At 50.7% G+C, this 16,091-nt stretch overlaps 1 protein-coding gene across 1 annotated transcript in view; it reads left to right on the forward strand.

Annotated features, from left to right (window-relative positions):
* CNGB1 (cyclic nucleotide gated channel beta 1) overlaps positions 1 to 16,091 on the forward strand; it is a 69,374-nt gene that overhangs the window by 44,004 nt on the left and 9,279 nt on the right. The window contains exons 24-31 of the mRNA XM_027516437.1: positions 172 to 236; positions 1,066 to 1,188; positions 6,530 to 6,671; positions 7,456 to 7,615; positions 10,070 to 10,167; positions 10,262 to 10,345; positions 13,269 to 13,387; positions 13,951 to 14,097. Coding sequence (XP_027372238.1) covers positions 172 to 236; positions 1,066 to 1,188; positions 6,530 to 6,671; positions 7,456 to 7,615; positions 10,070 to 10,167; positions 10,262 to 10,345; positions 13,269 to 13,387; positions 13,951 to 14,097 — 938 coding nt within the window. The remainder of the gene's footprint in view (positions 1 to 171; positions 237 to 1,065; positions 1,189 to 6,529; positions 6,672 to 7,455; positions 7,616 to 10,069; positions 10,168 to 10,261; positions 10,346 to 13,268; positions 13,388 to 13,950; positions 14,098 to 16,091) is intronic.

The following is a 16,091-nucleotide window of genomic DNA, read 5'->3' on the forward strand; positions in this document are numbered from 1 at the left end:
TACTAGCAACAACTTAGGGTGACATAGGAGTCCAGCCACACGTTCAGATCCATCCTGGCTCCCCCTCCCACTGGGGGGCTGCAGAGAGAACCCTCGGTCCTGGAAGCTGTGGGGAGTGGGTGGGGAGGGGAGGGCAGTGGGCCACCCCTGATGCCTTGCTCTTCCTCCCAGTATATGGCCTTCTTTGAGTTTAACAACCGCCTGGAATCCATCCTCAGCAAAGCCTACGTTTACAGGTGAGATCCCCGACACGTGCACACACATGTCCCAGGATATTTGCAGCAAGAACAGAGCAAGACATTCTCTACCCCATCCCTTCCCCTTTCAGCATCCCCTGGCTCCCAGGCCCCCTAGCCACTACCACCCACCGGAAGCCAGGCCTCTTCCTCATCCTTTTTTGAAGGGATGTTTGTTTTTTAAAGATCCAGGAATGTCCCGTTTCCCCCAATTGTGAGGAGGGCACATGCAGGCTGACGTGTGTGGCTCCCCTGCATATCCAGGGAGCTGGGCCTCGATTTGGTTTCAGCTCAGGAAACTGACCCCCAAACACTCAAACATGGGTGGTGGGCTGTAGGGACACAGTGGGCCATCTTGCAGATGCCCAGGCTTGGAATACAGGACAAGCCAGGCCACGCTGGGGGACAGGGCTCCTCTTGATATCTCTCAGGGGCAGCGCTTCTCTGCATTATGTCCTTTCTTTGCCCCCCGCCCCCGCCCCACGCATTCCCTCCTCAGCTTCTCCACTTCCCCAGAATTGTCTGCACATGTAGCTCTGTGCCAATTCTGGGACCCAGTCTTGACAACTTTCTGTTGGAGCATCACGATTCCTAGCCAGCAAAGTCTCAGCAGAGCAGCCAGTAGGCCCTGTAGTATAGCCACCGGTTCCCATGGGCCAAGTGTCTGTTGCACCAGGCAGCTGGGCAGGGCCTTGCGGCTCCGATACGGGGATCTCTGAGGGTGCTGGGGAGGGTGAGGACTAGCTTGTTCCCTGCAGTCCCCACCCCTGGGCTGAGATATCATCGCCACCTTTTCGACTGCTGCGTTCGTGCCTTCCTTCTTCTGCAGGGTTATCAGGACCACAGCCTACCTGCTCTACAGCTTACATCTGAACTCATGTCTCTATTACTGGGCGTCGGCCTATGAGGGCCTCGGCTCCACTCACTGGGTTTATGATGGCGTGGGAAACAGGTGAGCCGCAGTCTTCCTCCTGTGTCTTAATAATTCAAAGCACCAAGACTCCTAGAGAGGAGTCCCGCTGCCGCCATGTTGCCGGGTCGCCTCGTTCCCAAGGAATCAGTGCCAGGCCGCAGTGGGCACTTGGTCAGCTGTGGTGACAGAGGCAGAGGAAGAGTTCAGGCCCAGGGGGCTGCGAGTCCCCTCAGGCAGGCCCTGCCTCACCCTGGGCTGTGCCCACAAGTGATGCAAAATGCTCTCCATCCAGCTTGTCAACACTTTGACCTCCTCCTCACACTTGCTTCTAGCTTGAGCTAGAGCAGGTTGGTCACTTGCATCCAAGGTGGGTTTTTTTTTTTTTTTTAAGGTTTGTTTATTTGCTTTTGGTAGTGCTGGGTCTTCGTTGCTGCACATGGGCTTTCCCTGGTTGCGGTGAGTCGGGGGCTACTTTCTAGTCGCAGTGAGCAGGCCTCTCATTGTGGTGGCTTCTCTCGTTTCAGAGCACAGGCTCTAGGCATGCGGGCTTAGTTACTCTGTAGCATGTGGGACTTTCCTGGTTCAGGGATCAAACCTGGGTCCCCTGCATTGGCAGGCAGATTTTTGACCACTGGACCAGCAGGGAGGTCCCAAGGTAGCTTCTTTAGAGTGGCTGTTGGTCCAGAATGTCTCCTTCTCGGGCCAAATGCCTCAGTACTTGGCCACAGTGACCCTTCGCCTTCTGAGATGGGCCTGTGGCCTGAGGGGAGCTCACTGGGAGAGTCTGAGGGTCCAGGGCAGCCCAGCATGCAGGAGGGGGAACCTGACATCTGCTGTGGGGTGCTATGTGTCGGGGGTGGGATCAGGGCCCAACCCCCTGACACCACCACTGACCCTGCTCCTGTTCCCCTTAGCTGAACCCACCTACAGCCCTGGTCCAGAGACCATGACTAGACCATTCATTCACTCACTCACTCGTTCATTCATTCATCCCCTCACAAGGGGGCAGAGAGAGGACTCACAGGCCTTCTGTGCAAAAGGAAGAACAGAAGCTATTCATTAAATCTTGCTCTGTGACTTTGGGTAAGGCCGTTACCCTTTCTGAGACTCAGTTTTCTCATCTATAAAATGGGGGTGGGATCACACAGATTTCTCATGAGAAATAAATAAATTAACGTGTGTAACACATCCAGCCCATGCGTGGACAGGAGTCAGTGACCCCACTTCCTAGCTGTGGTCACTCTTAAGGGGAAGCCAGCACACCAGGAACCTAACCTAGGGTCACAAACCCCCCTTGAAATCGGAACTGAATTTTGGGAGCATGCTGACTTCTGAGGAGAAGCTTCCTAACTGTCCTCAAATTCTCAGAGGGGTTCGTATCCCACCTGGCTAAGAAACCATTTCCCAGGGCGGGGCCTGGCACCCATCACAGGCAGGCCTGCATGGATGGCAGGCAGAGTGGGGAAGACAGCGCTAGCCCTCTGGGGCTTCCCTGTGCCGTGGAGAGGCACACTTTCTGGCAGCATCACCCTTTTCCAAATAAAACCCTACAGTGAAACCCAAGATATGCAAAAGCACAACTAGTGAAGGAGAATTCCTCTAAAAATCCAATATCATTCATAATAATAACTTTCAAAATAGTGAGCATTTCTTGAATGCCTGCTATAGGCCGGGGGGCCTAAGGACCTAAGCTCCTATATATTTGGTTTCTTCATCCTGCTTTGCGTTGGCCAGGTCTGGGGCAGTATGCAGAGGTCTCCACAGGTCTAGTCACATGGAATATTCAAGAGACCCCTAAGATGTGCCATCCATGCCAGTAGCTGGCTTCTCTAGTCAGGAAGGGCTTCTAGTCAGGGAAAGCCAGAGCTATATGGATCACTCATCTTCATTCTGCTGGTGGCCCAGCAGCACCCGGCACCCAGGCAGTGCCCAACTCAGTCCCCCTAAAGGGGACTTGATTTTCTTAACGCTCAAGAAAATTAGAGATACCAAGGGAACATTTCATGCAAAGATGGACACAATAAAGGACAGAAATGGTATGGACCTAACAGAAGCACAAGATATTAAGAAGAGGTGGCAAGAATACACAGAAGAACTATACAAAAAAGATCTTCATGACCCACATAACCATGATAGTGTGATCACTCACCTGGAGCCAGACATCCTGGAATGCAAAGTCAAATGGGCCTTAGGAAGCATCGCTACAAACAAAGCTAGTGGAGGGGATGGAATTTCAGCTGAGCTATTTCAAATCCTAAAAGATGATGCTGCAAAAGTGCTGCACTCAATATGCCAGCAAATCTGGAAAACTCAACAGTGGCCACAGGACTGGAAAAAGTCAGTTTTCATTTCAAAGAAGGGCAGGGCCAAAGAATGTTCAAACTACTGCACAGTTGCACTCATCTCACATGCTAGCAAAGTAATGCTCAAAATTCTCCAAGCCAGGCTTCAACAGTATGTGAACCATACACTTCCAGATGTTCAAGCTGGATTTAGAAAAGGCAGAGGAACCAGAGATCAAATTGCCAACATCTGTTAGATCACAGAAAAGGCAAGAGAATTCCAGAAAAGCTTCTGCTTTATTGATTACGCCAAAGCCTTTGACTGTGTAGATCACAACAAACGGTGGAAAATTCTTCAAGACATGGGACTACCAGACCACCTGACATGCCTCCTGAGACACCTGTATGCAGGTCAAGAAGCAATAGTTAGAACCAGACATGGAACAACAGACTGGTTCCAAATTGAGAAAGGAGTACGTCAAGGCTGTATATTGTCACCCTGCCTATTTAACTTATATTCAGAGTACATCATGTGACATGTCAGGCTGGATGAAGCACAAGCTGGAATCAAGATTTCCAGGAGAAATATCAATAAACTCAGATATACAGATGACACCACCCTTATGGCAGAAAGCAAAGAAGAACTAAAGAGCCTCTTGATGAAAGTGAAAGAGGAGAGTTTAAAAGCTGGCTTAAAACTCAACATTCAAAAATCTAAGATCATGGCATCTGGTCCCATCACTTCATGGCAAATAGATGGGAAAACAATGGAAATAGTGACAGACTTTATTTTCTTGGGCTCCAAAATCACTGCAGATGGTGACTACAGCCATGAAATTAAGACGCTTGCTCCTTGGAAGAAAAACTATGACCAACCCAGACAGCATATTAAAAAGCAGAGACATTACTTTGCCAACAAAGTTCTGTCCAGTCAAAACTATGGATTTCCCAGTAGTCATGTATGGATGTGAGAGTTGGACTATAAAGAAAGCTGAGCACCAAAGAATTGATGCTTTTGAACTGTGGTGTTAGAGAAGGCTCTTGAGAGTCTCTTGGACTGCAAGGAGATTAAACCAGTCCATCCTAAGGGAAACCAGTCCTGAATATTCATTGGAAGGACTGATGCCGAAGCTGAAGCTCTAATACTTGGGCCACCTGATACAAAGAACAGACTCCTTGGAAAAGACCCTGATGCTGGGAAAGATTGAAGGCAGGAGAAGGGGAGGACAGAGGATGAGATGGTTGGATAGCATCACTGACTCAATGGACATGAGTTTGAGGAAGCTCCCAGAGTTGGTGATGGACAGGGAAGCCTGGCGTGCTGCAGTCCATGGGGTTGCAAAGTCCAACACGACTGAGCGACAGAAGGGAATTGAACTGAAAGGCTGCTTAGCATGCCCCCTGGTGGCCAGAACTGGTATGATGGGGGATTGACAGGGCAGGCCTGGCCCGTGGGTCTGAGATTTTCTTGGACCAGGTGGTAATGAGGGCCTGGAAGGCCTAGGGAGAGCCCTGCCCTAGGTCTTGCAGAGGCCAAGACCCCCACTACCCAACTCCCTTCTCCACCCCTCCCCCAGTACTCATTGCACACTGACTTGCCTGCCTCCCCTAGATAGTGAACTTCCTGAGGGCACAGGCCAGTCTATTGTTCTCCACTGCCGGAACCAGTGACAGTGAAGGTGCTGGTAGCTGACACTTCCTGAGGGCCCACCATGGGCCAGGCGCTCTTTTCACCTCACATCATCCTCATGGTCTCCCTGTGAAGGACGGTCTATGGCCATGCCCCTTCCAGAAGAAGGACCCTGGGGCTTGGCGAGATGGGTTACTTATGCAGCGAGAAAGTGTCAGGACTGGGTTTGAGCCCAGGCAGTCTGTGCCAGAGCCCATGATCTAACCACAATACTGCATAAATAGCTGGTGAGTGGAGCCCAGGGGGGGACCAGTTTGGGATCAATCTCAGACCAGATGATTGGCCAGTTGGATGATGTTCTCCATTTCCCGGCTAAGCAGGGACCCTGGCAGCATGGATGTATCAGGACACTGGGGACAGGGCAGGCTCTGGGCAGTTCCTGTGCCCTGGTAGGATGACAGAAAGTACAGGAAAGCCTGCTGAGAATGCCCTGAGTTTAGGCCCTGCTGACCTCAACCTTGCTGACCCCTTGGAGGGCACAGTCTGAAGGTCTGAACATAAGCACCTTGGTAATTAAATCCGTTTAAATAGCTATAAAGGTTTTACTTCTGTATCGATTAAGTTATTGTAAAAGCTTAAGTTTATTTTTGTAGGACTTAATGGCTAGGAATTAGAACAGTGAGGCTGCTCTGTTGGAATAATGCTAACTTACAATTATTAATAAACATGCAAACCTTTAAAACTCAAAATAGTGAGGGAGGGACTCTTGCTACTTTGTGTGATTACACAAGCTTGGGCATTTCCTATGCCTTGTACCACACAGCAGGACCCCATTGGCCACCTCCCTTCCTGATGGCTCATGCGCCTGTGTCAAGGGGTTACTGACGGTGGGTAACAGCTTAGAGAGAAGGTGACACCTGTTTTCCAGTCCCAGCCCTGGAACTTGCCAGCTGGTGACCATGGGTGTTCCCTTTCCCTTTGTGGCCCTCAGTTTCACTGTCTGGTTAGTGGACAGGAGAGGGGAGGGTCAGAAAAGGTGACCCTCGAGATATTTTCCAGTTTTAAGCTTGTTCTTGAACCTCATGATGGGAGAGCAAAGCAGAGACTGTGGACATTGAAAACATACGGAGGGAAACTGAAGGATCCCAGGCATCAGGAGCCGGAAAACCCTGGTTTATTCTCTTGCCAAGTATTCCAAGCAATCTCCTGAAGCCTCAGTTTCCACATCTGTAAATGGGGATGACAGCATGTCTCTACAGCGTCAGGGCAGAGTCATGACCAAACCACGCAGCACCTGCAGACATGCTCTGTACGCTGCAGAGGGTGCTGCTGTTGGGAGAAGGATTTTTTTCCTTTTTTTTTTTTTTTTTGCACTCATGAGCTATAAAGCTTTATATTCAAGCCAGATTGCCTAGGATCCACAGGCTGAGTTTTGATGACTGAGGTCCCCTTCCTCTTCTCTCCCCAGTTACATTCGCTGTTACTACTGGGCTGTGAAGACCCTCATCACCATCGGCGGCCTGCCCGACCCCAGGACGCTCTTTGAAATTGTCTTCCAGGGTCTAAACTATTTCACGGGCGTCTTCGCTTTCTCCGTGATGATCGGACAGGTAGCTGGGCCACTAGTCTGTCCCGACCCACCTGCCTGCAGGGCCCCTCTCCCTCCCGCCGCTGCCAGGAACATCACCATCTGTGCCCCTTCCTTGCAGACCAAGCCCAGGAAAGAGCACTGGGCAGAGAGTCAGGAGCCTGGAGCTCTGGGACCTGTGAGGTGAAGGGGTGGTGATGGAGGCGTAGGTCCCGCTTCCTCACTGAAGGTTCTTCTCGTTTGAAATGTCAGTCTCTGGGGTATCTGGAGAGCTGGGGCCAGTGGCTTTCTGCAGGGGCTGAGAATTTGGGCTGTTCGCTTGGAGAGAAGCCCGTGGTGGATTCTAATGTGCTGGGCCCTGGCGTGAGGCTCACCTTGTAGCAGTGTATGAGGTGAAACCAGGGGTGCTCAGTGTTGCCTTTGAGGGGCTCTGCCCCAAGGACCAGCGCATCTGGCTCACATTTCCTCGTGCGGGTGGCCAAAGTAGCCTCTGAGGGGTCACATTGGCACCAGAATCAGCCCAGCCCAGCAAGACCAGCCCTTCTTGAGTGGCCCCAGAGACCTAAGCCCACCTGAAGGGCCAGGAGCCTCGCTCCTCCACGTCTGCCCTGAAGGCAGAACATCCTGGGTCAGCGAAACCTCTTAAGTGTGGACATGGGTTTCCCCTCTCTCCTGATCTCCTAACAGCCCTGCAAGCGTGCACCTGGACGCCTGTGTTACATTAATGTGCCCACAACCCATGTCCCTGAAGCCCGGCCCCACCCTGACCCAGTGGCCGCCCTGACCACCACCCCCCTGGCCCCCAGATGAGAGACGTAGTGGGGGCCGCCACCGCGGGACAGACCTACTACCGCAGCTGCATGGACAGCACCGTGAAGTATATGAACTTCTACAAGATCCCCAGGTCCGTGCAGAACCGGGTCAAGACCTGGTACGAATACACCTGGCACTCCCAAGGCATGCTGGGTAAGACACGCCCCTCCTGGGCCCCGCCCCTCCTGGGCCCCGCCCCTCCTGGGCCCCGCCCCTCCTGGGCCCCGCCCCTCCTGGGCCCCGCCCCTCCTGGGCCCCGCCCCTCCTGGGCCCCGCCCCTCCTGGGCCCCGCCCTTGTCCTCTGTCCTTGGGGCCCTGAGCTTGGGGGCCTCTCTTGTCCTCTGTCCTTGGGGCCCTGAGCTTGGGGGCCTCTCGGGGCTGCAGCCCCAACATGTAAGTGAGAGATGCCTGGGGAGGCCTTGGGAGGTGCCCATTCAAAGTTGGACGTGCAGTTGGAACCAGGAAAGGAAGAAGTCTGTCTCTGTCCCTCTCACTTTTCTTGCTCTCCATATACAAGAAGTTGCTAAGTCGGGTCTGACTCTTTTGTGACCCCATGGACTGTAGCCTGCCAGGTTCCTCCATCCGTGGGATTTTTCAGGCAAGAATACTGGAGTGTGTTACCATTTCCTTCTACAGGGCATCTTTCTGACCCAGGGTTCGAACCCAGGTCTCCTGCATTGCAGGCAGATTCTTTACCACTGAGCCATCAGAGAAGCCTGTATACATCAGAGAAGCATGTATACATATACATCTATACATACAATATATATTTTATAAATTAAAAAAAATTTCTTTTCAGATCATTTTCCATTATAGTTTATTACAATAATTTTATAGTTGTTTGTCATGCTTTGCTTCTGAAATTGGCTAAAACAACACATGTTCATTCACTGTGGTTCAGCTTTCTTGTCAGCGATGAGGTATGCTCAGTAATTCTTGCAAAGTGGGAGAATCTTACCCATAAATTGTTTCCAAATGTAGTGAAGTTCTTACAGATTCTGAATGGAATCCTTAAGGAAATTTGACATGCTAATTATATGTTAATTGACCCTTCCCCCCCCTGTTTCCTTTTTATCTTTGTGCTAAGTTGCTTCAGTTGTGTTGGACTGTTTGTGAACTTATGGACTACAGCCCACCAGGCTCCTCTGTCAGTGGGATTCTCCAGGCAAGGATACTGGAGTGGGTCGCCATGCCCTTCTCCAGGAGATCTTCTTGACCCAGGGATTGAACCTGCATCTTTTGTGTCTTCTGCATTGGCAGGGGAATTTCTTTACCACTAACACCACCCGAGTTAGTAATTTTGTTTTTGTGCTTCCCAGGTGGCCCTACTATTAAAGCATCTGTCTGTATGCTTTCCACTTACATTTACAGTATTCTTGCCTGTAAAATCCCATGGACAGAGGATCCTGGTGGGCTACAGTCCACAGGGTCACAAAGAGTCAGGTACAACTGAGCACACGTACACACATGCACACAGTTTTGTTTTCAGAGCCTAGGCATCATTTGGGAAGGCTCTCAAAAGCTTGTGGACCACTGGCACAGTGCCTTAGAGTCCCCCAAGACCCTCAGCAAAATGAAAGGGCCCCCCTTCACCTCCATGGGGTTCTGTCTGGTCTCAAAGAAGCCGTACTTGAGCCCCACAGTCTCCTGAGTGGGGGTTGTTGGCAAGTCTGTGGACAATGCACTTAATCATAGTAGTTTCCAAGGCATGTTCACTTCCACTGCCTCATTCCATCCCAGGGACAGCCTGTGAATTCAATATCATTGGCCCTTTTCACGGGGCACATGGTAAGGACCAGAGAGGGCTCTGACCTGCCCAGGGTTGCACAGACCCAGCACTTGAGCCCTAAGCTAATGTACAGTGGGCAGAGCATGGGACTGGGGCCCCAGGGTGCATCTCTGTTTCCAGTTACCAACCTTCACTCTGCCAGGCTCTCCACTGTGAGCATGGACGCCATGGTGGACAGACGTAGTGCTCTCCCAGGATAGGTTCTAAAGTCACCGGGCCTGAGTGGGGCCCTGATTCCATCCCCAAGCTGTGTGGCTGTGGGCAAGTCACTGCCCTCCTGAGCTGTCCTTTCTTTGTCTGTGAGGTGAGTTTTAGTAGTGGGCACCTCTTGGGCTGCTGGGAGAAGTTAATGAAATCATCTTGGTAAAGCACTCTGTAAAACAGTGCCTGGCACATAGTACATCCTCCAGGTACTTTAGTTCTTGCAAATGCCGTTCTTATAATGTAAGTGGAGAAGACAGATCCTCAGCAAGCAACTGCAGTAAAGGGTGTGATACATGCTATGGGACAGGGACTGATAACATAATAGCTGGGTGGGAGGATGTCAAGGGAAGGCTTCCTGGAGGAGGTAACATGAGTGCTGGGTTCTGAAGCATGAGTAGGGATTAGCCAGGAAAGCAAAGGGGGTTGTTCCCAGCAGAGGGAACGGCACGGGCAAAGGCCTGGAGGCAGAGAGCATACCCTCCCGATCAGGGGTGATTCTGAGTGGCAGAGGAATGGCACACCGGGTGCCCAGCCAGTGCAGCGTGGGCTTGGCACTGGGTGTGTGAAGGAGGGGCCTGGCCGTGCCTCTGACCCTTGCAGGGTCTCATTTGCAGATGAGTCAGAGCTGATGGTGCAGCTTCCGGACAAGATGCGGCTGGACCTCGCCATTGACGTGAACTATTCCATCGTCAGCAAAGTGGCACTCTTCCAGGTATGGCCTGCCCAGTGCCCCACTCTCAGGACTCTGGAAGGCCCCGAGCCCATGCCTTCCTCTAAATGGCTCCTTCCCCTCCTCTCGGGGCCAGGGCTGTGACCGGCAGATGATCTTTGACATGCTGAAGAGGCTGCGCTCTGTAGTCTACCTGCCCAATGATTACGTGTGCAAGAAGGTGAGTGGCCAGGGCGGCGGCAAGGCAGTCTGGGTTTCACAGCCCCTGCCCATCAGAGCTGGGCTGGAGGGGGCCCCTGGGAAGGTGATGAGGTTTGCAGATGCAGACAGAGCGGAATTGCTGGGAGGAGAGGCGGGTGGCAAGCTGACCCCAGGGCTCCCGGCTTGCTTGGCAGGAGGAGCTCCGGGCACAAGCTCAGATGCGTCTCAGCCTGGCTCCTTACTCACGGTACCACGGGGACCAGGATGAGGAACCCCACTTTACAGAAGAGGAAAGTGAGGAGCCAAAAGAGGGTCAGGGTCTTGACTGTGTACATGGAACTGCTTCCAGGGTCTTGGTCTTCCTGTCAGGAAAACGGGGCTGGACAGGGGAGGGATAGGTCAGAGGTTGCAAACTGATGGTCCTTGCCAAGGAGCCAGCCCACAATGTCTCATGGATTGTTTCCTCCCCACACACCCGGTTTAATCTAAAAATAAAGTTTTGAATTAGTCTCCAACCTGTAAAAAATGGGAAGGTTTCAGGAATTCCCTGGTGGTCCAGTGGTTAGCATGTGGTAATTCCACTGCTGTGACCCAGGTTCAGTCCTTGGTTAGGGAACTAGGATCCTGTTAGCTGTGCAGTACAGCCAAAAAAAAAAAAGGAAGGTTTCACATAAAAATCCAGATTCCTGGCTGAAAACAGAATTGGCCAGCACTGAGCCCCACTTTCCCAAATAGCAAGAGTCCTCTGGAGTGGAGAAGGGAATGGCTCTGAAGAGATGCCCATGCCCCACCACTCCCGACAGCCCTACTGGCTCCCTTCTCTCCTTTACATCACCTACCTGATCCTGGGGAACATATGGATTTGAATCCCAGGGATAGACAGTCTCTAAGGCCCCTTCTGCTCCATTTTTTGGGATTTAAGGTGAGACTGAGGTCACTTGGTGACTGAGTGGTCAGGGTAGGGGAGCAGGAACCAGATTTTCAGATCTGTTAATAAGGCTTAGTGTGTGTACAGAGGTGGAAATATTGCTCAAAAACCCCCTGTAAGACTCAGGAACTCCCAGCCCCAGAAGCCCTGACTCCAAGGTGTATGCTGCACAACAGCATACAGTTGGAAGCAAAGAGCTGAAGGAAGAGGGACAAGGATGCTGTAAATGGCTGAGAATTCAAAGCTGCAGCCTTCGAGGCCAAGAGAGGTTTGGGAGCAATAGAGTGATTTGTCTGACACTGGAGCCACTTCCTAGCTGTGCAGCCTTGGGGAAGCAGCTTGCCCTCTCTGAATCTGACTCTTTTCATAGGTAAAGTATGGATATTAATAGTATCTCCCTCATGGGGTGGTTGTGAGAATTAAAATATATGAGCATATGGAGTCTGGCACCATGGCTGGCAGAGTTGGTGCCATTGCTGTAGCTAGCATCCTCGTGGGTAATGTAGACTTGACTTTGGATGAGAGTGAATCAGATTGTTGGGGAGTTTGCAGAGGAAGCCGAACACTTGGTGAACATGTGTGAATGGCGCCCTCTGCTGACAGGTTTTGTTCTGTGACAATCTCACTGAGACACACCCCCTGGGCCACCCCGGGGCTGCTCAGTGAGATGAGGGTGAGTGCTTTAGACACCTCACATTTCAGCACCTTTTCAAATTGGACTCTGAAACAGGGGAAGGAGACTTTATTCTTTTTTGTTAAGAAGGCCATGCATGTGTGAGATGCCCAAGAAACATTTGTCAAATGAATCGGAAGCAAAAGCCACTTACCTGTCCTTGGTCTCTGTCTCTCCTTAAACACGCCAGGTATGACCAATAGGTAGCTGGCCAGGGTGATGGCCCCTGAGGGCATGGGGATTAGAAGGTGCTTGGCAGACTGGCTATTTCTGATTGTAGTCTGAAGCAAGTCATTCATTCATTCCTTTGGTTTAATTTGGGACTAAGACTAAATTGTATCAGTCTACTAGGGCTGCCATAACAAAGTACCACAAACACAATGGCTTGCACGACAGAAACACATTGACTCACAGTTCTGGAGGCCGGAAGTCCAAGGTCCAAGTGTCAGTGGGGTCGGTGCCTTCTGAGAACAGTGAGCGAAGGATCTCCTGACTGTCTCCTCCCTGTGTCTCTTCACACCACCTTCCCTGTGTGCCTGACTTTGTACCCAAAGGCCCCTTTATGAGGACACCAGTCCTATTGGGTTAGGGGCTCCCCCAACTCCAGCACGACCTCATCTTCACTTAATTCTTTACACCTCTGATGACCCTTTTTCCAAATAAGGCCACATTCTGAGGAGCTGGGTGCTAGGACAGCGACATATGAATTTGTGGGGGCACTCAGTTCAACAAGTAACAGCCATGAGCTCTGAACCAGACTGCCTGGGTTCAAATCCCGGCTCTGCCTTGCTGAACTTTGGGACCTTGGGCAGAGTTCCTACCTCGAGGGCTGTTGAGGACTAAGTGGTCTCAGCCACACAAAGCACTTGGAGCAGCACCTGGCACAGAAAAGAGATAGGTAAATGCTGGCCATTCTCGTTCATGCTATCATTCCCATGTCGGTTAGCAAATGCCTCCCAAGCACCTGGTAGGATGTGGGGGAGTCACAGGTATCAGCCGATTGTGTGAACAGTATGGGCTTTTCCGTGCCTCGGGGCCCTCCATGGTATGCACAATTGGGAATCTGTCAAATACCCCTACACCTGGGCCTCCTTATCTAGCACTTTCTGTCATACCACTAAGTCCCTACCATAATCCTGCCAATTAGGCAGGCTGGCAGGGTGGGGGTGGTCACTCTGCCCAATCCACAGATGGAGAGACTGAGGCCCCCGAGGGGAACCACATGCCAAGTCAGCTGAAGGGCTGGTCCACAGAGCTGTGCCACCAGTGTCCAGGCCCAGCCCTGCTGCTTCTGTGGTCGCCTTTGGTGATGACAGGGGGACCGCCCCTTCTCTGTTTCAGGGGGAGATAGGCCGGGAAATGTACATCATCCAGGCGGGGCAGGTGCAGGTCTTGGGTGGCCCGGATGGGAAATCCGTGCTGGTGACGCTGAAGGCTGGATCTGTGTTCGGAGAAATAAGGTCAGAGTGGGGTGAGATGAGGGCCCTGGGCAAAGGCTGGGGAAGGGGGTGTGACCAGTCGGGGGGACCACGTCCTCAAGGGCCCTTTGGTGGGTCTGAGGAAGCCACGGTGCAGGCAGCACCGGCACTTGCTGGCATGTGAGAGAGGTGGGCCTGATACCGACCAGGGTGTAGAAATTGGGGAGGCCAGAGAAGAAATCAGGCAAGGCTTTACTGGGGCCCCAGCCGCACAGGAGGGAGAAGGAACAAGCAAAAGTTTCCCTTGCTCACTTGCTCCCTAAGGTGGGGTGGGGGGGTGAGCTGGTTACTTATATGGGCTCAAGGTAGGGGTGTGTTCAGGGGTTGGGCCAGAGGGGTGGCTAGGCTATCAAGGAGGAGACGTTTGTCCAGGTGCAAGCATTGCAGCCCTGAAGTAAAGGGCCCCAGGTCCCAGCCTGTCTCAGGCCCAGCTCTCACCCACCTGAGGCCATCATGGTGCTCCAGGCAGGGGTGAAAATGAAGATGCTGGTGTGATCAAAACCACAGCCTTGAAGGGCCTCACCTCCCTCTCATCTCTGCCCCAGCTTGCTGGCTGTAGGGGGCGGGAACCGGCGCACAGCTAACGTGGTGGCCCATGGGTTTACCAACCTCTTCATTCTGGATAAGAAGGACCTGAATGAAATTCTGGTGCATTATCCCGAGTCTCAGAAGTTGCTCCGCAAGAAGGCCAGGTACATTTTTTTTTTTAATTAAAATCCATGTAGACTTTAATATGCACTTTTCTTAAGGACTCAGACTTTCTTTTACATAACCATAGTATCTTTCTCAAAATTAGGAAATTGGAGATTGAAACAATACTGTTATTTCACCTTTAATCCATAATCTAAATTTCCTAATTGTTCCAAGAGGGTCTTTTATAGCTTTTCTTTTCTTCTATTCCTGGATCCCCTTTGCACGACATTGCCATGTTAGTCTCCTTTGCTCTGGGACCAGAGTCCCAGATCTTTATTGATCTTTAAGATCTTTATTGATCTTAACTTCTCTGAAGAGGACAGGCCAGTTATTTTGCAGAATACCCCTCCATTAAGTTTTTTGGGAAAAGATTTATTTATTTATTTATGGCTGTGCTGGGTCTTCACTGCTGCACACGTGCTTCCTCTGGTTGTGGCCAGCGGGGGCTTCTCTCTACTTGCAGTGCTCAGGCTTCTCATGGCAGTGGCTTCTCTTGTAGAGCGTGGGCTGGAGTGCTGGCTCAGGAGTTGTGGCACACAGGCTTAGTTGCTAACAGCATGTGGGCCAGGGATTGAACCCACATCCCCTGCATTGGCAGGCAGACTCTTTACCACTGAGCCACCAGGGAAGTCCCCTCCATTTAAGTTTACGTGATGTTAATGTTTTCTCATCATTATCTTCAGGCTCTGCGTTTGAGGCGGAAATTACTGAGAAGTGATGTTGTGTCCTTCTCAGTACAGCATATTGAGAGGCACGTGGCGCTGCTTTCTCACTATACAGATGATTTTTACTCTGATCACTGGTTAAATTTTCCACACATTAAAGTTACTATTTTTCTCTTTGAAATTAGTAAGTAATGAGTGAGAAGTCAAGAAGATTTAGATTTCCTGTTCCTCACCTTGCTTTCACTCACTACTTTCAGCCTCCAATGAAGGTTCCTTGCAATGATTGCCATGATGGTTGCAAATGGTGATTTTCTATCTCCATCCTGCCTTCTGCATTTAACTAGTGTCCTACTATATGGAAGAACTTTCTTTTCTTTCCCATTTATTTATTTATCTATTTATAAAGATACAGATTTGCTTTATTCCATGAATATCCTGTTACAATCATGGTTTTGATGCTCCAGCTGTTCCAGACTGGCCACTGGCCACCTCTTCAGGCTGGGTATAGTGAACTTTTGTTACGGCCCTGTTATATTTTAGCGCTTTTTTGCTTACAGACATAATAAGTTGCCCTAGATTCATCTTATACTTTCCCTGCTGTGTCCCTGGATAGGGTCATTTCTCCAAGGAGGCTTGATTCCTTTTAGAGGGGAATGGTTTTCAGAAACTAAGGTCTGAATAGTCCCTGGTAGCTCAGCTGGTAAAGAGTCTGTCTGCAATGGAGGAGACCCTGGTTCAATTCCTGGGTTGGGAAGATCCCCTGGAGAAGGGATAGACTACCCACTTCAGTATTCTTGGGCTTCCCTGGTGGCTCAGATGGTAAAGAATCTGCCTGCAATGCTGGAGACCTGGGTTCTATCCCTGGGTTGGGAAGATCCCCTGGAGAAGGGAACAGCTACTCACTCCAGTATTCTGGCCTGGAGAATTCCATGGACTGAATAGTCCATGGGGTCACAAAGAGTATGACATGACTGAGTGACTTTCACTCACTCACTCATTGCTACTGGGTTGCTACTAGGCCTTCACAGTGGATAGAGCTGGGAAATATGCCCACATGTACAGCTGGAAAAGGTACCCACATGTATATTTTTGTGTATAAATGCAAATGTATACATATATGTACATCATATACATAAACATCAACATTTTTTTTGTCTGTGTCTATCTATATCTCTATTTCCATCTAACAATTTCGATCCAGTATCACAGAGTCCATTCTAATCTCCTTTTCCAGATTTGTAAATTTCCTTGTCAACACTGAGAAATTTGACTCCCTTTATCCTCATTACATTTATGTTTGTTCTGTCCTACAGTATAATGTAGTACCA

The sequence above is a fragment of the Bos indicus x Bos taurus genome, chromosome 18 (assembly GCF_003369695.1).
Source record: "Bos indicus x Bos taurus breed Angus x Brahman F1 hybrid chromosome 18, Bos_hybrid_MaternalHap_v2.0, whole genome shotgun sequence".
Taxonomy (NCBI): Eukaryota; Metazoa; Chordata; class Mammalia; order Artiodactyla; family Bovidae; genus Bos; species Bos indicus x Bos taurus.